Source organism: Camelus dromedarius, chromosome 31, assembly GCF_036321535.1.
Source record: "Camelus dromedarius isolate mCamDro1 chromosome 31, mCamDro1.pat, whole genome shotgun sequence".
Taxonomy (NCBI): domain Eukaryota; kingdom Metazoa; phylum Chordata; class Mammalia; order Artiodactyla; family Camelidae; genus Camelus; species Camelus dromedarius.
This window is the reverse complement of record NC_087466.1, coordinates 1191780-1217118: the sequence shown is the minus strand read 5'-3', so window position 1 is coordinate 1217118 and position 25339 is coordinate 1191780. Positions and strand designations below refer to the sequence as shown.

At 43.3% G+C, this 25339-nt stretch overlaps 1 protein-coding gene across 1 annotated transcript in view; it reads left to right on the top strand.

Moving 5' to 3' along the window:
* The window catches only part of LOC105095642 (methylglutaconyl-CoA hydratase, mitochondrial), a 231733-nt gene that overhangs the window by 150669 nt on the left and 55725 nt on the right, over positions 1-25339 (top strand). Inside the window, exons 7-15 of the mRNA XM_064480943.1 lie at positions 6985-7104; positions 9848-10035; positions 11146-11447; positions 12628-12805; positions 13701-13854; positions 14591-15058; positions 15616-15879; positions 17006-17071; positions 21322-21412. Of these exons, the coding sequence (XP_064337013.1) occupies positions 6985-7103 (119 nt within the window). The 3' untranslated portion in view covers position 7104; positions 9848-10035; positions 11146-11447; ... (4 more) ...; positions 17006-17071; positions 21322-21412. The remainder of the gene's footprint in view (positions 1-6984; positions 7105-9847; positions 10036-11145; positions 11448-12627; positions 12806-13700; positions 13855-14590; positions 15059-15615; positions 15880-17005; positions 17072-21321; positions 21413-25339) is intronic.

The following is a 25339-nucleotide window of genomic DNA, read 5'->3' as shown; positions in this document are numbered from 1 at the left end:
AGATGCCATCAACAGCTCGTACAGCTCCTCCCAGGGTTCCCCGCCAGTGCGGAGGAAGAGGGGTCCCGCATGCAGCGGACTGCCCCCGAAACCCTTGAAGAAATCGAGGAAGAAGAGCCCCTGGCCTCCCGCTGCAGCTCCGGTGGTCTCACCGCAGACGAACTGGCCCGACAGGGATGCAGACACAGCCAGAGGGCCGAGGGGAACCGAGGGGAACACATCCGATGGTCCCAGGCCCCGAAGATGCAGGTTTTCTCTGCTGCGACACAGGCGAGGGGAGCCCCTGAGGCTGCCCTCACCCCCTGAACTGGGTTCCCGAGTCACCTCGGAAGACCTCAACGTGGAGAAGAAAGCAGCGTTCCGGCAAATCAATAGCATGTTACGGGGTGAGATGGAGGCCGGCTTGGCTCCCCCGCCCTCCCCGGACGCTGAGGTCACCCCCAAGGAGACCACTCCACCCTCTCAGCCTCTGCCCTCGGGGGCTCCCCAGACCACCAGTAGGAGCATCTTGCCCCCTCTGCAGGCCCCGCAGATGGCCCCTAGTAGTGACCAGGCCTTCGTCACCCCCGCTCAGGGGACTGGGGTCACCCCCATGAATAGCAGTGTACCCTCTCGGCCTCTGCTCTCGGGGGCTCCCCAGACCACCAGTGGGAGCATCTTGCCCCCTCTGAAGGTCCCGCAGATGGCCCCCAGTGGTGGCCAGGCCTTCGTCATCCCGGCTCAGGGGACTGGGGTCACCCCCATGGAGACCACTCCACCCTCTCAGCCTCTGCTCTCGGGGGCTTCCCAGACCACCAGTGGGAGCATCCTGCCCACTCAGCAGGCCCCACAGATGGCCCCCAGTGGTGGCCTGGCCATCTTCACCCCTTCTTCGGACTCTGGGGTCACCCCCATGGAGACCACTCCACCCTCTCAGGCTCTGCTCTCGGGGGCTTCCCAGACCACCAGTGGGAGCATCTTGGCCCCTCTGCAGGCCCCGCAGACGGCCCCCAGTGGTGCCCTGGCCTTTGTCACCCCTGCTCAGGGGACTGGGGTCACCCCCATCAATAGCATTGTATCCTCCCAGCCTCTCCTCTCGGGGGCTTCCCAGACCACCAGTGGGAGCATTTTGCCCCCTTTGAAGGCCCCGCAGACAGCCCCCAGTGGTGCCCTGGCCATCTTCACCCCTTCTTCGGACTCTGGGGTCACCCCCATGGAGACCACTCCACCCTCTCAGGCTCTGCTCTCGGGGGCTCCCCAAACCACCAGTGGGAGCATCTTGCCCCTTCTGCAGGCCCCGCAGATGGCCCCCAGTGGTGCCCTGGCCTTTGTCACCCCTGCTCAGGGGGCTGGGGTCACCCCCATCAACAGCATTGTATCCTCCCAGCCTCTCCTCTCGGGGGCTCCCCAGACCACCAGTGGGAGTATCTTGCCCTCTCTGAAGGCCCCACAGATGGCCCCCAGTGGTGGCCTGGCCGTCTTCACCCCTTTTTCGGACTCTGGGGTCACCCCTATGGACACCACTCCACCCTCTCAGGCTCTGCTCTCGGGGGCTCCCCAAACCACCAGTGGGAGCATCTTGCCCCCTCTGAAGGCTCCGCAGACAGCCCCCAGTGGTGCCCTGGCCTTCGTGAACCAAGCTCAGGGGACTGGGGTCACCCCCATGAATAGCACTGTACCTTCTCAGCCTCTGCTCTCGGGGGCTCCCCAGACCACCAGTGGGAGCATCTTGCCCCCTCTGCAGGCCCCGCAGATGGCCCCCCATGACGGTGTGGCCTTAATCATCCTCACCACCAGCCTGTCTGCACTGAGCTTCTGTGGGCCTAACCTAACTGTGACACTTCCTGCTAACCCTGGGACCTCTGCGCAGCCCATCCTTGCGGTCCCTCATGGGCAGCAGTGTGGAGCCACTGCCTGTGACAGCTCTTCCCAGTATCGAAAGCAGGCAGCTCCAGCCCCAACCTCGGACCCACTGTCCGCTCCAGGTCCAGTAGCCTTCAAGCCCCCACCAAAAGAATCTTCTGACAGTTTGTCATCCAGAAATCCCACCATGGGCACTCATGCCAGCACCCAGCCGATGTCTTCTGCCACCTCTACTCTGTTCCCCCGTGGCTGTGCAGCTGCCGCCTACATGCCCAGCGTTGTGACCAGGGCTGGGCCCAACACTTGGCGGCACTGCCCAAGATCTGCCAGCTCGAGCCCAGTCCCCTGCAGGTTCGGGGTCTCAGCTGCATGTAAGGGTGGCAGGAGCCAAGTGGGTGACTTTGAGCTGTGCCGCCTCTTTGCAGCTCTTCGCATCACAGAAGAGGTGACGCGGAGCCCGAGCACCACACGCTGCCGTGGGGGACGCAGGGGCCTGAACACCTGGGGCCCCGTTCACCAGAGCACCCCCATCTTAAGTCCCACCCCCGGGGGTGCCCCCAGGCAGAGCCCCTCTGCTTCCAGCCGAGGGCCCGGCACCTCTCCCAGCAAGGCTGGCATGTCTGTCCTGGCCTGTGGCAGCAGCCTGCCTGCACAGCGGGCACAGGAATGAGCAGCCACACTGTGAGGGCCCGCCCATCACCTGTCCAGGGCGTGGCTGCACACAAGGCTGCTGGGCCGTCCAAGTCATCTTCCTCCAGGTTGGGATCCCCTCCCTTGGAATCTAAGAGGCGGATCATGGCCTGAATTGGTGACTTTGGGAGACACAGTCAGTGTCCCCTACCTCCCAGGCTGGACTTCGTGCAGGCAGGCCCCATTTGGGGGTGAAACACAAGCCTGGCCCTAACTTCTGGAATCCCGGAGCTCCCTGCCTGCGATCTTGTCCCCAGAGGTGGTTGACTTGAGACTGTTACCTGATCCCACTGATCCCAAGTGGTCAGAGTCCTCAGGACAGTAGACAAAGGCCCTTGTCCTGTCCTCTCCGGCCCCAGAGCAAGGGGCACACCCCTGCTGCCTACAACTGACTCCTCCTCTCCCCATTTTCCTCCCAAAACCCTTGTGTTTTTTCATAGCTTATAATAAAGTTTTGTTCTTGTTTGCATTAGAAAAAGACCAGAACTTTTCTGAATTTGGTAAAAACTAAGCCCTAATGCTTTAAGGCATTTACTCTACGTAATAAGTTAATTTCTATCCTGTGCGTCTAAGAGCAAAGTACTGTCATCGAGACATTTTAAAATACTCATTAATTTCACTTTCTCTTAGCTTTCTTCTCTCACAAAACTCTACTTAAGAAAGGCTACTAACCACTTAAAAAAATTAAATGTTAACAACAAACTCGTAGTGAAGGTAGAATGAAATGCTAAAAATGCTCAATCCCAAAAAAAGAACGAGTAATAAAATAGATGAGAAAGACAGAAAAACATCAAAATGGTAAATATAAACCTAACCAGAATGGGTCATTATATTAAATGTAAAATTTTTTATGGAATTAAAAAACAGAGATTGATTTACAAAGTAAGACTCAGTTACATACTGTTTATGAGCCCTACTTTACAAGGGTACAGATACGTTAAAACTGCAAGGATGGAAGAAGACGTACACGCTCACAATAAATAGGAAAGCTGGACTGGCTCTGTGAATACCGGAAAACTAGGTTTCAGAGCGAGGAGCGATGTCCCTGTGAGGGACATCGTGAAATGACAGAAGGGAAAAGAGTGATCCATCAGGAGGGTGTGACTTCAAGTGCGCCTGCCGCTGTGAGAGCAGAACTTCAGATGCTTGAGGCAGAAATTCTCAGAACGAAAAGGAGAAATGCGTAAATCCACTGTTTCTCCTGGAGATTTCGTAGTTGATGGAGCAAATGGAAAGAAAGTAAGTGAAGATACAGAAACCTTGAAATGTATTTGGAACAGCTTGGCCTGAGTGATCTTTTCGGAGTACTCCACCCAATGACCACAGAATTCACGTTGTCTTTAAAGTTTACGTGGAATAGCCATCAAAATAGGAAGATGGACCATAAAATAAATTTTAATGAATTTTAAAGGATTGAGATAATACAGGCCATATTCTCCGACCCTGACAGAGTTAAATTAGAAACCACTAACTGAAACTTACATGCAAACCCTCTAGATACTTGGAAATTCAAAGAATACTGGGTACACCTGTAGGTCAAAAGAGAAATCAGAAAATATTTTGAACTTAAGGAAAATGAAAACAACATTAACTTTTGTGAGATGGTGCTAAAGCAACAGAGCAATCAGAGTTTTAAAAGCTTTTATGAGAAAATAAAAAGATCTGCCATCAGTGACTGAACCTCCACTTTTAACAAAGAAGAGGAAGTTAGTGGAGAAGACTTGGTATCAACAATAGAGAAACATTAATAAAACCCAAAGCCCATAGTTTGAGAATGTGAGAAAAAAAAAATTAACACTGCTAGCTAACCTGATAATCAAGAAACAGAGGAAAAAAAAAAGAAGACACAAATTGCCAGTGTTGAGATAGGTCATCACTGCATATCCTACAGATATTAAAGGGTTATGAGAGAATCTTAAAATAACTTTATGTCAGGAAATTCACCAAAACTAACACTAGAAGAAATAGAAAATCTAAAATACTTTCACTTTATATATATATAAATGAGTAATAAAAGTTAGATGAGAAAGATAGAAAAGAAATATCAAAATGGTAAATTTAAACCTAACCAGAATGGGTAATTATATTAAATGTAAAGTTTTCTATGGAATTAAAAAACAAAGATTTTATATATATATATATATATATATATATATATATATATATATATATTTAAAAATATATATATATATTTAAAAAAAAATATATATATATAATTGAATCCGTAATTAAAAATTTTTCCAGAAAGAAAACTCTGGGCATGATGGTTGCGCTGGTGAATCTACCAACCATTTGTGGAAGAAACATTACCAATCCTGCCTGAGTTCTTTGAGAAAACAGGAGAGGACAGGTCTCAAGTTATTTGATGAGGCTTCCATTATTTTCCTGCCAAGTCAAACAAAGACACTAAAACAGGGAATCTACAGACCAGTATGTCTCATGGAAACGTATGTAAAAATTCTTAAAACTTTAGTGCATTAAACTCAAAAATATATAAAAAGATAAGTTGGGTGTGGGAGGTGAACTGTCTGGTACACGAGCTCCCTGGTGGATGTTCTGTTCGGGAATGTTACTGGGAATGCTGGGAAGGGGGCCTGAGGCAGATGCATTTCTTCTTCTGTCTTTGGCTTTGTGTCTGAAATGCCAAAAGGCTGGGGGAGAGATGACGGGGTAGGGTTCTGACTCTGATTTGAACGACTGATGTAACGCGGCGGGAGTTTGATGACCTCCTGCCCTCCCAGCTCTGCCACTTCCTTGTATGGGCCGCAGCCCCGTCACTCGCCCACCCTGGGTGAGTGGCTTGACGCTGTGCAGAATTAAGTGATGAGAGCTGTTCTGCACACTGTGGATTCAGCCCTCAGTCACTGGTCAGTAAACATTCACTAATTTTTTTTTTTAATTAAAAAAGATGTCACTAAATGGGACTTACCTGATGTATAAAACAATACAGTTCATCATATTAACAGAATAAAAGAAAAATTCCATGATCATCTCAATATTGGCAGAAAAAAGCATTTGACAGAATTCAGTGTTGATTCATAATTTAAAAAAGGAAAGAAACTCTTAGTAAGTTAGAATAGCAGGGTGCTTCCTCAGTCTGGCCAAAGGCTTGTATAAAATTCCTACCGCTGACATCCTCAGTGATGAAAACCTGAACCCTTCCCACAAATAATGCAAACAAGGCAAAAATGTGCACTTTCATTGCTGCTATTCAACATTGTACTGTAGGTTCTAGCCCGTGTAGAAAGGCAAGGAGAAACGAAAGGCATACGGGCTGGAAAGAACTCTATTCACAAGTGCCCCATGAGCACGTTCAGACAGAGTCTTAAGACGTTTACCAAAAACATCATTAGAACTAGTGGTCGGATCGAGCAGTCTCTGACTAGGAGGCCAGCATATAAACCATCAGTTGTCCTTCTATGTGTTAGTGATGAGCAACTGCAGAATAAAATTTAAAAATCACTCCCATTTACAGTAGCGTCAACGAACATGAAATATTTAGGAATAAATTTGACAAACTCTGTATAAGATCCATACACTCAAAACTATCAAACATGGTGGAGGGAAATGAAAGAAGACAAATCAATGGCGAGGTGCATAACATGTTTATGTATTAGAAGATGCAGAATTGTTACGTCTTTTCTCCCCAAATTGACCTATAGATTTAGTGCAAGCTTAGCTAAAATCCTCGCAGCTTTTTTTTTTTGTTGTTGTTGTTGTAAAATGGCAAGGTGATTCTTAAATTTATATGGAGATGGAAAGAACAAAGTTGGTTGAATTACGCTTCCCGATTTCCAGATTTACTATAAAGAAATCAAGACAGCATCATCCTGGTGTGAGCACAGGCATACAGAATAGAAATTCCAGAAATAGACTCCCATGTACATGATCAGGGAAGTGGGGAGGGACAGCAGTGGAAGTCCCACTTGTCGTCTGGTTATAAGACATATAGAATTTCAGAAGAATCTTGGTCCTATTTTTATTAGCAAATGTTATTTTAGAATAGATTTTATGAAGTGCTATTTTACGCCACTAAATAAACCCATAAGCTTAATGGCTGCAATCTGGGTTGATGTAGATTTGTTTTACACTTTAAGCGTCACTAACTGATTTAATAGACTCACCAAAAGCAATTTCAAATACTTCCATAGATTACAAATGATCAACCCCTGTTGTTTTTAAAATAAATTGAAAGCGAAATAAAACGTTTATATGACATTATTTAAATTTAATTATCCTTAATTCCTGTAAAAGAGCAGATAAAAGTGCCAGAACTTAGAACTTGTCTTCCATGTATTTTTAAAATCGAGCTGCATAATTTATAGTGCCTCAATTCACAAGCAATTAGCTTGTCTTTTGGAAATTAAAAAAAAAAGACATTTTCTAAGTTAATTCACATGATACTTCTGATTTTAAATAACAAAGATCATAGCTTTTTTTTTTTTCATTTAGGTTGCTTCCACGTTTTGGCTATTATATATAGTGGTGCTATGAATACTGGGGTGCAGATACCTTTTTGCATTGGAGTTTCCTCTGAATATATACCCAGAAGTGGGATTGCTGGATCATAGGGTAAGTCTATTTTTAGTTTTTTGAGGAAATTCTATACTGTTTTCCATAATAGCTACACCAAACTACATTCCCACCAGCAGTGTCATAGAGTTCTCTTTTCTCCACACCCTCTTCAGCATTTATCATGCATGAACTTTGAAGTGACAGCCATTCTGACTGGTGTTTTGTAGTTTTGATTTGCATTTCTTTGGCAATTAGTGATATTGAGCATTTTTACATGTGCCTATTGGCCATTTGTAGTCTTCATTGGAGAATTGCTTCTTTAGGTCTTCTGCCCATTGTTGGATTGGGTTGCTTGTTTTTTGTTATTAAATTTTATGAACCATTTATATATTCTGGGGATTAAGTCTTTGTCAGTTGAATCATTTACAGATATTTTCTCCCATTCCGTAGATTGTCATTTTGTTTTGCTTATGGTTTCCTTTGCTGTGCAGTTTCCTTTGCTGTAAGTTTAATTAGCCTTTAAGTTTAACAGCTCATACATCTTAATAACAAAAAACAAACAGCCCAATTCAAAATGGGCAAAGACATAAACAAGAAATTCTCCAGTGAAGACATACAAATGGCCAATAGCACATGAAAAAATGCTGTGTTGCTAATTATCAAGGAAATACAAGTTAAAACTAGATGAGGTATCATCTCACACCAGTTAGAATGGCCATCATGCAAAAGTCATTGCACATGTCATTCAAAAATCGTAGCACACATCATTAATTATGGGGGCTTTTTCTGCTAGTCACACTCGAGTTTAAATTCCAACCCAGCTACTGGCTGTAAAAAGCCAGGGAATTGTGTCCAGTGAATACGTATCTGTATTTGTCATTTTCCCTCATCAGGGTGGTTTCTCTTTCATATACAAAATGATAAGCATGTAATTTACATTGATTTTTATGCATACATTCACATATAATCGCCACAAAATACAAGGCCACTTAAAAAAAGATACTCCTTTTTTCTTACTGTAGAACGTGTTCAAACCTTTAGCAGCAGATTCAGCAGTTACAGGGTTATCAGTACAGCTGCCACGCCTCCCTGTCCTGGAGCCTCACAGGGACACTGCGAGGCTGAAGAAAAGACTTTTTCCTCCAGTTTATCTAAAGCTTTTCTTCAGTCCTGGGATTGTTTTAATATATAATTTATTCATTTTTTAATGGAGGTACTGGGGATTGAACCCAGGACCTCATGTGCACACTGTGCCACTGAGCAACACTCTCCCTGGCCAGGCCTGGAATTGAATAACCTTTACTTCTCCCTCTTGGAGGAGAGAGGGACACAAACTTCAACATTTTTGACCCACCCGGGTCCATCTTTGGAAATGTTGGGGCACTTTTTCCTCCCACCTGGGGGGAGAAGGAAGACCACGGGGTCACCAGGCGTGGGCTTTCCCCTCACTGAGGCCAGCAGGCCAACTCCTGGGGTTGCGTTTACTGCTTTCAAATGCATTGGTGCATTTTACTTCTCCCACCTTACAGCTTAGCTTCCATTTTATACTGTGGGTGATTGCATGGCCACCAGGGACCAGATTCATCGTGTCCCGCCCTTCATTCTTCCTTTTACTGAACAAGGCTTTTGTGATACTTGACTGAATCAGGGCTGTTCTAGAGAATCCCAGCGCTGCCCTCCCTGTTCCTGAGAGCACTCCCAGGTTCAGTGATTCGCTAACAAGCCTCACAGGGCTCTAGATGTGGTCATCCTCAGGGCTGAGATTTAGCATAGTGAAAGAGAAGAAAGGAAAATCAGCAAAGGGAGAAGGCATGTGGGCCACGTCTGGGAGAAACCAGACAGATGTCCTCTCCCAGGGGAGACGCACAGGATGCCCTTCGTCCCCCCAGCAAGGCACTGTGACCGCACATGTGAAGTGTCGTCTTCGCGGGCACAGTGGGGAGACTCGGTGCCCTGAGCTTTCACTGAGGCAGGTCGTGTAGGCACGTCTGCCTGGCGCTCAGGTAAGTTCCAGGCCCCTGGAAGGAAGCCTGGAACCATGTGGTCTGTGCAGACAGTTGAGGCCCAGGGACGCATTCTTGGCAGTTAGGGGATGGTTGGAACCCTCACAAAATCCAGGTTATCGGAGGCCAGCGGAGGGCAGCCTTGCAAGCAGGCCTTTCCAAGGACAGCAGTCTCGGGCCTGCTCTGTTAGCTTGTCTGTTCCCAGTACCGTAATTAAAGCTGGCTCATGTCTCACTGTTAGACGGTGAGGTGGTTATCTTTTTTCTATTGTAATAAAAATATGTGGTGCATGTTTTTCTTTTTTTTAAATATTCTTTTTTTTTTGTTTTATCAATCTGTATCTACTTACTGTTTTTTGCAGGGGGTAATTAGGTTTCTTTATTTTAATCGAGGTGCCAGGGCTTGTTGAACCCGTTGCCTCCTGTGTGCTGAGTGTGCCCTCTGCCGCTGAGCTGACCTCCCCCTCAGTGTGTGTCTTTCTAACTTAGAGCATTTTGGTTTTTTTGGAGCAGGGCGTAATCCCTAGAAAGAGAGTAAATGTCTTTTCTGAGTAGTTTTTTCATCTTTTACAACTTCTGATATACATTTAGATATTTTGTCCTCCCCTTGCCTTTTCCAAAATTTAATTCTCATCAGTAAGTTTTTCATAGTATTTGTTGTACTGATAAAAAAAATACACTATGGAGTCTTTAAAGTTACTATCCTCATTAATAGTTAATAATTATTTAAAAAAATATATTAAGATTAGGAAACTGACTCCTGATTGGCTCAGCTGCTGTTTTTGGTGCTCTGACAGGCCCCAGCTGTGATATTGTTGAAGAAGCTGTGAACACGTCTGCCCGAGGAGCTCCCGCTACAGTTCTGGGAGAGACTCGGAAGGAAACAGCCCCGGTGCAGCTCCCGGTTTCTGGCCCGGAGCTGGCTGCTGTGATGAAGATCGGAACCAGGGTCATGAGAGGCATGGACTGGAAATGGGGCGATCAGGTGCTTAGAGATTTGACCCAAACACATGAGCCACATGTTAGTCATATTCTGCTCATCCTGGCTAGGTGGAACCTGGGGTCAGTACCTGCCTTCTCTCAGGATGTGTGTGACTGACCCATGACAAAGTACTGACTCCGAGGCAGGTGACTAGAGGCTCCAAACAAGGAGGGAGAAGCAGCGGCCTGTTGTGGGGCCCCGATCAGGATCAGGTCTGTGAGGAGTGGGGACTGTTTTCAGAGAACTCCTGGCGTGGGCTCAACTAGGGGTGCAGCCCGAAACAAGAGAGCGAGCAGGAGAGAGCGCACCTCATCCGAGTAATCAGGTCGAGAAAGCTCTGGTGCGGCCTCTACGAGCTGATGGCCACGTGCCTGTCAGCGCCCCGGCCGGGCAGCAGCAGGCGCTGGCTTGGGGGTGCCCACCTTTTGTCTTCTACCCCGAGCTCCTTCCTCCCGCATCTCTGCAGGGTCACCCCGGGTGGAGGTCAGGGGCTGGGCCCTGCACCACTGCCCTGGCCACTCGCGCAGGACTGCGTTCACCCTCCTATGATGCGGAGCCGCCTTCTCACGTCCTGGTGTTCTCAGCCTCACTCTTTAGCACGCGCCTCCTGAGAATCATCTCAGAATCGGTGTCCAGAACAGGCAGCAGCATCCTACAGCTTTTACTCATAGAAATGGGAGGTGAAGGTTCACTCTAGGGTCAGAAAAGAACTGAAGAATGAGCGGGAATGAGGCGGTGGTGGTGCTTGTTTGAGGTTCTGACCTCGTGAAGCCCCGAGAGGGATCTTGGGGCCAAGGAGCAGGGCGGCAGGACCAGGCTGGAAAGTCTCATCTCCGCATTGGCTTAGAGAGGATGCCGACTGAGGTGACACCTTCCCAGCTACCTCTTCGGTAAAGGAGCACGGGCAAGTTAGCCCCAGTGTTTGCTGTGTGGTGACGGCGTTCGCTGTGCAGTGATGGTGTGAGCTGCGTGGTGACGGCGTGAGCCGTATGTGTTGTAGCGGGTCTGGAGCCCTCTACGGACACGCAGCCTGTGCCAATGCTGCAGCCACCCTTACAGGCCATATTCATGTGACAGACCGGCCCGCACCCTCTTAACCAGTCTCTGTTTCAGCTTCCCCAGGACAGACCTCCTCCTGGCCTTGGCTGTGTGATCGGTGAACTTGGAGAGGATGGGTGGATCATGGTCCAGTGGGACACGGGCAGCACCAGCTCATACAGGATGGGAAAGGAGGGGAAGTAGGACCTGAAGTTGGCGGAGCTGCTGGCCTCCACGCAGCCCTCCGCAGAGGACTTGGACACAGAAGATGACTCCGGTGGGTGCCGGGGGGCCTGGCAAGCTTGTGGGCACATGCTGGCCGGCCATCCTTTCATCTGGGAGTGAGAGCAGCTCTGTAGACCAGGCTTCCCTGGAAGGTCAGTTTTAAACCGGCCCCCGGTGATTTTGTTGGATTTGATTCCTGTTTTCCTTGGAGACAGTGTGGTGGGAGGGAGAGGAGGGCAGGGCTGTCTGTGTCCTCGCCACTGGTGGGCTTTCTGGGGGCCCTGAGCTAGGGTCTGAGGTAGTGAGCCAGTGCCTGGAGGAGTGGGTGTTACCCTGCCATGCCAGAGCATGCCTTTTTCCTTCTGTCACCTTACCCACTGAGGTCCTGCTGTCAGGCATGTAGTGTCGAGTAGTAAGTCAGTACTTTACTACCTGAGGGAAAGTGGAGGTGGGAGTTTAGCGTGACCTCAAGGTTAAGGAGATGCAGGGTGTGGGAGGAGGGCTTCAGGACTTTTTCAGACCTTGGGATGTTGAGATCTTGGTGAGACCATCCAGGAGGCCAGCGATTTTTCTTGGGGCTCCAATGTCAGCTATATGCACAGCACGGGCAGGCTTCAGAAGTCACTTTTGTGGTTAGGAGAGGAAACCCAAGAGGCTGAGCTCATCAGAGAAAATGGTGTGGAAGGTGTCAGAGGCAGTGCTCCGTGCCAGCCCCGTGTGCATGCCACTCTGCACATCAGATGTACACGGATGGCGTCTGCCTTTGGCAGGTTAGGAGTAGTGTGTGTGACACCACGTGGCCCTGCCTGGGTCAGTGCGGGTTATGTTATCATTGCATCTGACAGTGTCCTGGTCAAGTGCGCCTCCTCCCAGCTCTCTGCGAGGGGGCTTCACTTAGGAAGTCGGCCTGAGCAGGGCTGGCCAAGTGACAGGAAGGTGGCCTGGACAAGTGTGCCCCTAGCTCCGCATCCATGGAGGCAGCCACCTCATCTTCATCCTGCGCACAGCCAGCTCATTAACAACCAGCTTTTGACATTTGATGAGCTGTTTTTCTGAGAAGTGAGTTTTTATAATTGTTTTAGTTCTTCTGAGCTGTATGCTGAGATTGCTTTAAAAAAATATTTAAAAGGCTTGATTCCTTTGAAGGAGGTAGGGATGGAGCTGAATAGGGTGTTTATTTAGTGGACCTTGAATTTTATCTTCAAATATAAAGAGCTGCTTCCCTTTCCAAAGTAAGAAAAGAAGAATGTGAAGTCAGATCCCTTAAGTTACATGTGGAGACACTTTCCCATTTATTTGGGAGTGTAATTTCTAATTTTGATTTTTTTTCAGAAGCTTTAACAAATTGAAGGGAACGTTCACCCCACTGCAATGATGCTCACCAGCGCTGTTAATTTACTGCAAACTCTGTCTGCTGGAGCCCATGCTGAAGTCATGCAGATTGAAGCCACCAAGACTCTGCGTGGACTGCTGCGCACGTTGGTGGAGAGGGCAAAGATGGACAAGACAGGTATGCAGGGAGTGCTGTGGGCCACAGCGTCAGAACCGGGCTGTGAGGCTGTCATGTGCGAGTGTGTGTGTGTGTCCGTGTCCTCCCAGGCTTCCTCGGCTTGTGGCCACAGCATTCCAGTGTCTGCCTCATCTTTGCTTGGACGCCTCCCCTGTCCTTTTCTGCCTCTTCTAAGGGCTTTCATTGGGTTTAGAGTTCATCCTAATGCAGTATAATGTCATCTCAGTCCTTACCTTCGTTATACACGTGAAGAGTCCATTTCCAAATAAGGTCACAGCTGAGGTTCTGGGTGAAGATGACTCTGGGGGGATACAGTTCAACCCACTGAAGTGTTTGAGTATGTGGATGTGAGGGTGTTACGTGTGGAGAGGTGGAAGTAAGCACAGCGAGTGTGTGTGTGTGTGTGTGTGTGTGTGTGTGTGTGTGTGCAGGCTTGAGTGCATGTGTAAGTTTGTACATGTGAGTGTGAGTGTTATGAGAGTGAGACTGAGTATGGGTGTGAATGTGAAGTGAACAAGTGAATGTGTGTGAGTAACTGGGTGTGTGAATGACTGAGCAGGCATATGTGTGACTGTGCTGGGGTGTGAGTGTCCGTGCATGTGTCTGGGTGAGAGTGACTGCGTGTGAGAGTGAGCATGGGTCTGAAGGGCGGTGTCCCTGGAAGCCGGGAGAGCAGGAGGGCTGGGCCGTGGGAGCTGGGGAAGAGCGGGGCTGGTCCAGGGGTCTGAGCAGGTCACGGGATGCCGCCCTGCCCCAGGGTCACTGCCAGCCAGGAGGGAGCAGAAGCCCCAGGTGCCCTAGTGGGGCCCTGGGAGGAGCAGACAGGGTCATGGTCAGGTCAGAGTCAAGTTGGATAAACCTGATGGAAACCTCTTCCTCTCATTCTGCTTTGCAGACTTCTTAGCCTTCGCCTGGGAACTTAGGACATAGATTAAATATGAATGAGCTCATGGAGGATGTTTAAAACGTGAGATTTCAAACCAGTAGGATGTTCCCTCACAGAGAACTGCTGTTGGAATTGTGCGTTGTCTCCCTACTGCACAGGGAGGGTGAGTGGATGAAATTCCTTAAGGAGTTTGAGTTGCTACACGTGCTTTAGAGATTTTTAACGTGTAAAGTGTACCTTGGGAGGGTAGAGCTCAGTGGTAGAGTGGGTGCCTAGCATGCACAAAGTCCAGGGCTTAATCCCCAGTACCTCCGTATTTTTATTTTATATATCAACGTAATTACTTCCCCTCACACAAAAAAACAAAAAGACAAAAGAAAGTCCTTTGAGCTGATTTGAAAGTCCCCTGTTCCTCTCCCACCGAGTCAGTGAAATTGTAACATAGCCATGAAGTAGTTTCTCCTTGAAAATAACGTGATGGAGGTCAATTAAAAGCAAAGGTTGTGCCGAGTGCTTCTTTGTAGAAGGTGGGTGCCCAGCAGCACCGCCTGGCTCTGGCAGGCTCCCCAGCAGGCGGGGGTGCCAGGAAGCCAGCCGAGGGGGTGGGGGCCGCGTGCCTTTCACCTCTGCTGGGGTTTCCCTGTAGGATGTTGATTTCCCTTTGAAATTCCCTTTTTAAAGGCTCTGTTTATTTTTGGGTTTTTTTTGTTTTTTCTTTCAGGGGGTATGTAATTAGGTTGGTTGGTTTGTTTTGTTTTTCGGTGGAAGTACTGGGGATTGAACCCAGGACCTTGTGTGTGCCAAGCATGTGCTCTCACACTTTAGCTCTACCTTCCCCCCTTAAACACTGCATTTTATTCAAAGATATATTTTTAAATATTTTGTTCCTGGAAAAAAAGGGTGAAGAAACTAATCTAGAAATGAATTCAGCTTAATTGTAAGTGTAAGAAGCAGGCAGCGCCCTGGACTCCGCTCCCCAAGCTTGCTGTCTGTCTGCGCTAGGCCCTGTGGAAGGGCTAGTTTCCTGACTCTGAGGACCCAGAGGTGGGGGGCTTCATGGCAGTCCTGGCTGTGGGCGGAGGCATCGACAGCTGGTTGCACCTGGAAGGACAAGTCACGCACAAGGAGTTTGGAGAAGGCACTGTGACTCCCATCACCCCGAAGGGCAGGATCACCATGCAGCTCTGTGACATGTGCGTCTGTCGTGCGTGCCCCATGAACCAGCTGAAGCTGGTAGTGAACCTGTGTTCAGTTCCTGGGTGAAGTGGGAAGAACTTGATTCTGGCCGTTTACGTCTGCCTTCTAGGACGCCATCCAAATTCAGGAAGCCCGTCTGCCTTTCTTCCTTTTCACCTCGCACTCCAGTGGTGAGTGGGACCTATCTCACAGGATTACATAGATTAGCAGCTCATTTGTCTTATTTTAGCCTCGAAAAGACATGAAAGGTCATTAGTTACTTAGAAGGTACTGTGGAAGGATAAGTTAGTTTTCATTATTTTTAAACTGTGAATGAATGAAATTTATTTCTTATCGAACAGCTCAACTTTCAAAAAAGACCCTGAAAATGATTCCCTTAAATGAGCTTTCTTCATGTACAAAATCCATAATAATCATGTTGAGTGACATGGTTTGTGTGGCAGCTGGTGTCATGTTAAACCTGTGATTTAGGGATACACAGAGAAAGTGATTTATATTACTTTGATGTAACCCAACTAAGACCTGAGCATATCTGTCAATAAAATACTGTTTTTGATAATTACAGGAATATGTGCATGTTGTAGATAATACCTAAAAATTTAGTAACCACCACCATGATGTAATTATTGCTGACATGCTGGTAAAGAAAAAATTAATTTAGTTTCTATTTACTGTACATATAAGTCTTTGTCTTGCCTCCAGTGTCATCTTTTAACATTATTTTCAGATGTAGAAAGACTTACATCTACACGTGGTGTTTCAGAATTAAGACTCGTGGCTCTGACAGCTTCCAGAACGTCCGTGTGCTCTGCTCACTGGACACACGTTGAAGGCTCCTGCGCTCCCTCTTCAGCTCCCCGCCCGGCGTTCAGCAGCACCGACTTGCACTTCACAGAGCCCGGGCTCTCCGTCTGGGCTCAGTTGGTGAACCTCGCTGGCAGCAAATTGGAAAAGCACAAAATAAAGAAATCACCTAAGCAGGGTTTTGCAGGTCAGTACACGCGCTTCTTGATGAAAGAGCTGCATCTTAACTAGAATTATTTGAACAACGTCTTGTTTTGTCAGAGCAGGTCTGTCACTGCCGAAGCCTTTGGGTTCAGATGGACTGACCACTGGTTGAGTGACAGCGGGCGTGGTGATGAGTGTGTGTGACACCAAGAATGATGCCGTGGTGGGGGTGGCACCCAGAGAACGCCCAGGCCTCCCCACCTCCCGGTGCCAGCATTAATTCTGAACACGCTTTTTGAAGAGAAGTCTGTGTTCTCTCCCTGCACATTGACCCCCCAGCTGAGGCCCCCCAGCCTAGTTGCCCTTCTTGAGTGTTGCTCCGGGTCTCATCACAGCCAGACCCGGCAGGGCCTGTGTGCCTGGACCTGCCTCGCTTTGTGTGTGTGGTCCGTGGCGGCCTGTCTGAGACCAAGGCCGGCCCTGCTCCAGCTCTGTACTGAACACAGGAAGCTGTTTCATTTTTTTAACCAACTAATTAAGTATTTAAACTTACCCCTTGATTGTTACTTCATGGCTGGTGTTCCGTTCTCTGATTTCTGTAGTAACACAGAGTTCTGGATCTAGGTGGCCTGAGTTTCAGTCTCAGCTCCACCATGTCCTAGTTCCGTGGTCCTGGGCCAGTCACTTAACCTTTCCGTCCCTCAGTTTTCTTATCAACATTATGGGAATAATGACACCTACCTAATAAGGGTGTTGTGAAGATTATATATTTATGCCTGAGCCTGATGCTAGGGCTCTCTGAGGGAGGGTTACTGTTGCTTCTTGTTGAGCTGGCCCTTCACAAAATGGTGGAGTACCTCATATAACAGCCTAAGATTGCCACCACTTTTTCCCTCATTTTTTTTTAGGAAAAGAAATTATACAGTTAAACTAATTACTAATAGTATTGCATAAAATACGATATGTGAAACATCAAGTAAGTTAGTCTGGGAATTTTTGTTTAAATAATAAAATTTTCAGTTAATCTACTTAGGGATTGAGATTTTGTATAAACTAGGCAGCTGTTTGTTTAGATTACTTGTAATAAAAATGGATTCATGCATTGATGAGCTTGTGTTGCTTGATTTTTTTTTTCTTTTTTGTTGGCTAATAAACTTTATTATCTCTAGGTAACATTTAGGCATGATTCTTCAACAGTGGAAGTTGAGGATGACCACATAAATGGCCCACTAAAGGTAATTCATTTATTTATTCCGTGTTAATTCTAATGCTTCAATGGGAAACAATAATTGCACTTGGTCTTTTAAAAATTAATTGATTACTTTGTTACTGAGTTGATAAATACATAATTCTCTCTAAATAGACTAATAGAACAAAGTAGACATGGTGTTCAGTAAAACCTGATATCCTAACTGTGCTCAGAAATGAAATGAACATCAAGGAAGCATTGATTGCTGTCTATTTACTCACCTGTCTTGGTCTCAACATGTTTCACATACTAAAATGATGGAATTTCCAGAATTATAGGTGATGAATTGGGGATCAAGTGACGTAAGTTCCATGATGATACGAAAAGTGAGAAAACAGAAAAATATAAAAAAAATCTCAGGCCTTTTAGTTCTTTAAAGCAGCTACTGGCATATGAAATTGTTTCAGGGTTGTCAGCGAGTTGTACGTGATGAACAAGGTCATACATACAGAGTTTTATTTCTTTGCATCCGTTTCTCTTCGTTGGCCAGTGAAGTTCGCGCTGCTTTGCTTCCCACTAGGGAGCAGGCTAAAGGGAATGTGTGGGAAGCTGCTGTGCGCTCTTTGGCCATTTTGTTTGTTTGTTTTAATTTTTAAAATTTATTTTTTTAAATTGAAGTACAGTCAGTTTCTGGTGTACAGCACGGTGTCTCTGTCATGCGTGTACATACATGTATTTGTTTTCATACTCCCTTTGGCCTTTTTGAGTGTCTGAAATGGACGTTGGCCTAGCTGAGTGAATTTTAAGAAATGCTAACAAAACTGAAGAAGCATTTGCAGATGCACGAAGTGTCTTGTCCTAATGAAGCTGTACTCTGTAAAGAATAGATGTGTGTATCTGCTGGTTTGTGGTCGACTTAAAAACTTAACTGGAGCCCCAGGGCATTAGTACCTTGCATATGTAGTAGGTACTGTGGGGGCCTAAAATTTGTAAGTTTTTGAAATTACTCCGTGTAAAAATATTTTCTGCCCTTCTGTTTTGGAGGTGCCATCTTACACGCACATGTACGTCACTTGTGGGGACAAAAAGACAAAAACGCACATGTGTATGATTGGACATTAGCCGCCATTCATTTTGCACTTAGTATGTGCTGGGACTGTACTGAGTCCTCGGCACATACTGTCTTGTGTAATCTTCATAACATCTCCTTACGGAAGAGGAAACTGAAGGGAGGTGGGAGATAAAGTTACCTGGCCAAGGTTTTAGGGCCAGTCATGATAACCAAAATTCTGGTAGATTCACAGCCTGTAATTGAACATAGTGCCCTCTGGATGATCAGAACACATACCTCTTCATGCCTTTTATGTGTGTTTGCCTGATAATAACACCATCACAGCTTTTCAGTGCCTGACTACCCTGTTCACCTGGCACAGGCCAGCTGGTACCAACTATAAAAAATGTTCAGTGTTGCAAGCGACAGGAAAGACAGTTACTTTGTGTCATCAAGCCATCTTCCTCTCCTGTTGCTCCAGCCTCTTTGTGGCATAGTTGATTTATTTTGCTTGTTTGGTTTTTCTTATTTTATGAAAATTTTTTTTGTGATTAAGGCTTAAGACCATTTGGATTTTGACATAGGCAAGTATATTAAATTTTGGTCTCAACATTGTTAACGTATTTCTCTTGTCTGTAGATTTTTTTGGTATGTAGATTTTTCAGTTAACTTTTTCTTATTGACTGTATGTAGATTTTTGATTGTTCCCTAGTACATTCTGTAGCCTTCTGTCAACTGATAGAAAGTATCAGCATTTGGATAAAATATTTCTGTTAGAGGAAATAAGCCTCCAAGAGTGATCTGATCTCAATATGTTTTCAGTGAGGTCATAGGAAAATAATACTAGACCACATGAGTATTAAATAAAAAAATTAAACCATGTATTTATTGACTGTAGTCATTTAGTGAAAGTTCTAGAATTTCATATCCTCTTGTGGGCATTGTGCTGACAGTCTCTTTGAACAATTTTGTTTTTGTTATCATTATAAAGACCATATACATTTTCTTTTATTTTTATTGATGTATAATTGGCATATAGCATTATTATTAGTTTCAGGTGTACAACATGATTCAGTATTTGTGTACATTGCAGAAGGATCACCCCATTAAGTCGAGTTAACATACATCACCGTACATGGTTGCAAAATTTTTTTTTCTAATGATAAGGACTTTTAAGATTTACCGTCTTAGCAACTCTTTAAATATACAATATAATATTACTGACTGTAGTCACCATGCTGTACATTATATCCCCGTGACTTTTAATTTTATAACTGGAAGTTTGTACCTTTTGACCCCCTTCATCCATTTTGTCCACCTCCACTTTCTTTCCCCTCTGGCAACCACCAGTCTGTTCTCTGTATCTGTAACCTTGATATTTTTGGTTTGGTTTTGTTTTTCCCTCATTTTTCAGACTCCACGTGTAAGTGATATCATATAGTACTTGTCTTCCTCTGTCTGACTTATTTCACTCGGCACAATGCACTCAGGGTCTATGTTGTTACAGATGGCAAGGTTTCATTCTTTTCTGTGGCTGAATTATACACACACAGGCATCTTTGTCTGTTCATCTGTCATTGGATGCTTAGATTGTTTTCATATCTTGGCTATTGTACCTAACGCTGCAGCAAACACGGGGGTGCACGGATCTTTACAAATTAGTGTTTTCAGTTCCTTTGCATAACTACCCAGCAGTGGAACTGCTGGATCATATACTGGTTCTATTTTTAATTTTTCAGGGCCCTCCATTCTGTTTTCCATAGTGGCTATACCAATTTAAACTTACACCAGCAGTGCACAAGGGTTTCCTTTTTTCCACATTCCAGCCAGCACTTTCTTGTCTTTTCGATAAGCCATTTTAATACGTGTTAGGAGATATCTCATTGTGGGTTTGATGTACATTTCCCTGATGATTAGTGATGTTGAGCATCCTTTCAGGTACCGGTCTGCCATCTATATGTCTTTTCTTCTTTGGAAAAATGTCTATTCAGGTCTTCTGCCCATTTTTTAACCAGGTTGTTTATTTTATTCATATTGAGTTGTGTGAGCTGTTTATATATTCTGGATAGTAACTCCCATCAGTTATATCATTTGCAAATATTTTCTCATTTGGTAAGTTGTCTTTTCACTTTGTTGATACTTTTCTTTGTTGTGCAAAAGCTTTTAAGTTTAATTAGGTCCCTTTTGTTTATTTTTGCTTTGTTTCCTTTGCCTTAGGAGACAGAGCCAAAGAATATTGCTAAGAGTGATGTCAAAGAGTGTACATTTTCTTCTAGGAGCTTTATGGTTTCCAGTCTTATATTTAGTCCATTTGGAGGTTATTTTTGTAAATAATGTGAGAACCTCTGTCCATTTTTCACTTGGACTGTTTTTTTTTTTTTTTTAACACTGTTGCATTGCATGAGTTCTTTTTATATTTTGGTTTTTGACCCCTTGTCAGATACATGGTTTGCTGATAAATTTTCTCCCATTCAGTAGGTTGCCTTTTCAAATTGTTGATGATTTCCTTTGCCGTGCAGAAGTGTTAAGAGTTTGATGTAGTTATAAAGACCATATGAATGTAATCATCAGCATTTTCTTGATCAGATGAAACTATTTTAAATGATTGTCATTAATGGTACAGTTTAACTCTTTTTTTAACATTTTTTTATTGAGTTATAGTCATTTTACAATGTTGTGTCAAATTCCAGTGCAGAGCACAATTTTTCAGTTATACATGAACATACATGTATTCATTGTCACATTTTTTTTCGTTGTGAGCTACCACCAGATCTTGTATATATTTCCCTGTGCTCTACAGTGTAATCTTGTTTATCTATTCTACCTTTTGAAATCCCAGTCTGTTCCTTCCCACCCCCCGGTACAGTTTAACTCTGAAGGAGACCCCAAAATTAATTCTTATTTTTTCCTAGTCTTCCCCAGCCTCCTTGAAAAAGAAGTGGTAATATGGTTCAGACAGTAAATTTCACAGGCAGGGTTCCTCAGACCCCCAAGGGTTCCCAAGGCCCTTTCAGGGACATAATACTGGAAAAACTATTTTCATAATAATACTTAGATGTTATTTAACTTTTTCACTAATGGTACAAAAACAGTGTTAAGTAAAACTGCTGGCACATTAACACAAATCAGATCAGTTATTTTATTCTTAACCCGCCATGTACCCAATTAGTGGGGAAAAAGACACTTTTTGGTTCATTCATTTATCTTCTAAAAGTTTTTCTAACTTTTTTTTTTTATTACTTTAGGTTGGAGCTATTGTGGAAGTGAAGAATCTTGACGGTGACTATCAGGAAGCTGTAATCAATAAATTAACAGATGCGAGTTGGTACACTGTAGGTAAGGAAATAAATCTTTTAAAAGTATACTTCAATGATAATACAAATAAGGCAGATTTTTATTCATTTACTTCCATAATTGCCGTAGATGTTCTTACTGTTTTTTTTTTTTACCAGAATGAACATATTTATTTCTGAAATGCAAACATTCCTAATTTTGATGAAGCCCACTTTATCAAATTTTTTTTTTGTTTCATGTGCTTTAGGTGTTGTATCTAAGAAATCATTGCTTACCCCAAGGTCCTGAAGATTTACTCCTAAGTTTTCTAAGGATTTTATAGTTTTAGCTCTTAAGTCTATAATCCATTTTGAGTTGAAAATTTGGCAAGAATTTAGGTCTGTAATCCATTTTGAGTTTTTATTTATGGTGTGAAGTAAGCATTCAAGTTCATCATTTTGCATGTGGATATTCATTTGTTCTAGCACCACTTATTGAAAAGACTGTTATTTTCCCATTGAATCATCTGTCACCTTTCTTAAATATCAGTTGGCCATAGATGTTTGAGTTTTTATCTGTACCCTCAGTTCTGTTTTATTCATCTGTATGTCAGTCCCTATGCCAGTACCACACTGTAGCTTGGTAATGTTTTGAAATCAGGAGTGTGAGTCTTCCAACTTTGTCCTCTTTTTAAGTTTGTTGTGGCTATTCATTTTGGTGTTTGGCATTTTCATAAGAATTTTAGGATCAACTGGTCAATCTTTATTACAAAGTTAGCTGGGATTTTGATGGTGATTGCCTTGACTCTGTAGATCAGTTTTGAGAGTACTGTCATCATAATGATATTAAATTTTCTAGTCTATGAACATGAGATATCTTTTCATTTATTTAAATCTTTCAAAATTTCTTTCAACAATATTTTATTATTTGATACAACATTGTAAAATGACTACAAATCGACAAAAAATGTTCAAAAAAACCCCACAATTTTTTTTCTAGGACTATATGATTTTATTTTATTTTATTTTATTTTTTTAACATTTTCTATTGATCTACAATCATTTTACAATGTTGTGTCAAATTCCAGTGTTCAGCACAGTACAGGGAAATATACACAAAATGTTATGATAACTCACAGAGAAAAAAATGAGACAATGAGTGTGTATATGTCCATGAATAACTGAAAAATTGTGCTGAACACTAGATGTTCTTACTGTTAATGGTTTTTATCTTTCCAGATCTTTAAAACATTTATTTTATAAATACATACATAATAGAATTTGAAATTAGTGTATATATTATACAGTTGGATTGCTAGCTTTTTTTGCTTCAAAGTATATCCTAGAGAAGACCTTTGTGTATTTAAGTAGTGTTAAGTATATTCATGTTGTTGTGCAACAGATCAATTTTTTAATTGTAATATGTTTCATAATATTTGATGTAACGTAGTTTATTTTCTATTACCAATGGTGTTGCCAGTCTCCTTAAATATATGCTGGGTTGAATGTCTTCTGTACATGCACATTATTCCAGTATTTCCATAGTGTGTACATTGACAACTAGGCATAGATTGAAGGGAAATGTACTTTTTAAAACTTTAGTAGGTAATGAAAACTCTTTCCTAAAAGATTGTATTAATTTACACTCTTGTGAACAGTGTATGAGTGTACTTGTTTTCCCAATCCTTGTCAAATTTGATGTGAGTAATATTTTAAAATTTTTGCCTATTTGGACAGAAAACAGTATCTCAGTTTTGAGTAATTATGAAATTGAGCATATTTTCATAAGTTTAATGAAAGAAGCATTCGTTCATTTGTATTTTCTCTCTTTTTAAGTTTTTTTATTTTTTAAATTTTTATTGAAGTACAGTTGATTTATAGTGTTGTCTCAGTTTCAGGTGTACAGCAAACTGATTCAGTTATACATATATATATTATAATATATATGCTTTTTAAGATTCTTTTCCATTATAGGTTATTGCAAGATGTTGAATATAGTTCCCTGTGCTACATGCTACGTCCTTGTTTTTTATCTATTTTATATATAGTAGTGCATATATGTTAATCCTGAACTCCTGAGTTACCGCCCCCCCTTCCCCTGTGGTAACCGTAGTTTATTTTCTATGTCTGTGAGTCTATTTCTAGTTTGTAAATAAGTTCATTTATATCATTTTTTTTTCTAGATTCAAAGTGTAAGTGATATCCTGACACTTGTCTTTCTCTGTGTGACTTACTTCACTTAGAATGACCATTTCCAGGTCCATCCATGTTCCTGCAAATGGCATCATTTCGTTCTTTTTAATGGCTGAATAGCATTCCATTGTGCGTATATACCACATCTTCTTCATTCAGTCATTTGTCGATGGATATTTAGGTTGCTTCCATGTCTTGGCTGTTGTACATAGTGCTGGTATGAACATTGGGGTACGTGTGTCTTTTTGAGTTAGTTGTTTACTCCTAATATATGCTCAGGAGTGGGATTGCTGGATCATGTATTAACTCTTACCATATGGTAACAGTAAGGAACTTCCACTGTTTTCCATAGTGGCTGCTTAAATTTACATTCCCACCAACAGTGTAAGAGGGTCTCTTTTTTCCGTACTCTCTCCAGTGTTTATTATTTGTAGATTTTTAATGATGGCCATTCTGACTGGCATGAGGTGATACCTCATTGTAGTTTTGATTTGCATTTCTCTAATAGTTAATAACAGTAATATTGAGCATCATTTTATGTGCCTGTTGATCTTCTGGATGTCTTTGGAGAAATGTCATTTTAAGTCTTCTGCTCATTTTTGATTGAGTTGTTTGTTTATTTTTTTCTTTTTGATATTAAACTGTATGAGCTATTTTATATATTTGGGAAATTAAGCCCTTGTCAGTCTCCTCATTTGCAAATATTTTCTCCCATTCTGTAGGTTGTCTTTTTGTATTGTTTATGGTTTCCTTTGCTGTGCAAAAGCTTTTAAGTTTAATGAAAATCTCATTTGCCTGTTCTTTATTTTTATTTCCATTACTCGAGAGACAGATGGAAAACAGTATTGCTGTGATTTGTGTCAGTGTTCTGCCTCTGTTTTCCTCTAGGAGTTTTAGAGTATCTGGTTTTACATTTAGATCTTTAGTCCATTTTGAGTTTATTTTTGTACATGGTGCCAAAGAATGTTCTAATTTCATTCACTTTCATGTAGCTGTCAAGTTTTCCCAGCACCACTTATTGAAGAAACTGCCTTTTCTCCATTGTATAACCTCCTTTGTTGTAGATTAATTGACCCATAGGTGCGTGGGTTTATTTCTGGGCTTTTTATGCTGTTCCATTGAGCTGTGTGTGTGTGTTTTTGGCCAGTGCCACACTGTTTTGATTGTTGTAGCTTTGTAGTATAGTCTGAAGTCAGGGAGCATGATTCCCCCAGCTCCATTCTTCTTTCTCAAGATTATTTTTGCTATTCGGAGTCCTTTGTGTTTCCATACAAATTAAAAATTTTTTTTGTTCCAGTTCTGTGAAAATTGCCAGTGGTAATTTGATAGGGATTGCATTGAATCTGTAGATTGCCTTGGATAGTGTGGTCATTTTAACAATATTGATTCTTCCCCTTCAAGAACTCGGTATTTCTTTCCATCAGTTTCTCTCATCAGTGTCTTACAGTTTCAGAGTGTCTATCTTTTGCTTCCCTAAGTAGGTTTATTTCTATTTTATTCTTTTTGATGTGATGTCAAATGGGATTGTTCCCTTAATTTCTTTTTCTGATATTTTCTTGCAACAGATTTCTGTATATTGTTTGTATCCTGCAACTTTACCAGATTTATTAATGAGCTCTGGTAGTTTTCTGGTAACATCTTTAGGATTTTCTATGTATAGGATCATGTCACCTGCAAAAGTGACAGTTTTACTTCTTTTCCAATTTGGATCCCTTTTATTTCCTTTTCTTCTTTGATTACTGAGGCGAGGACTTCCAAACCTGTGTTGAATAAAAGTGGCAAGAGTGGGCATCCTTGT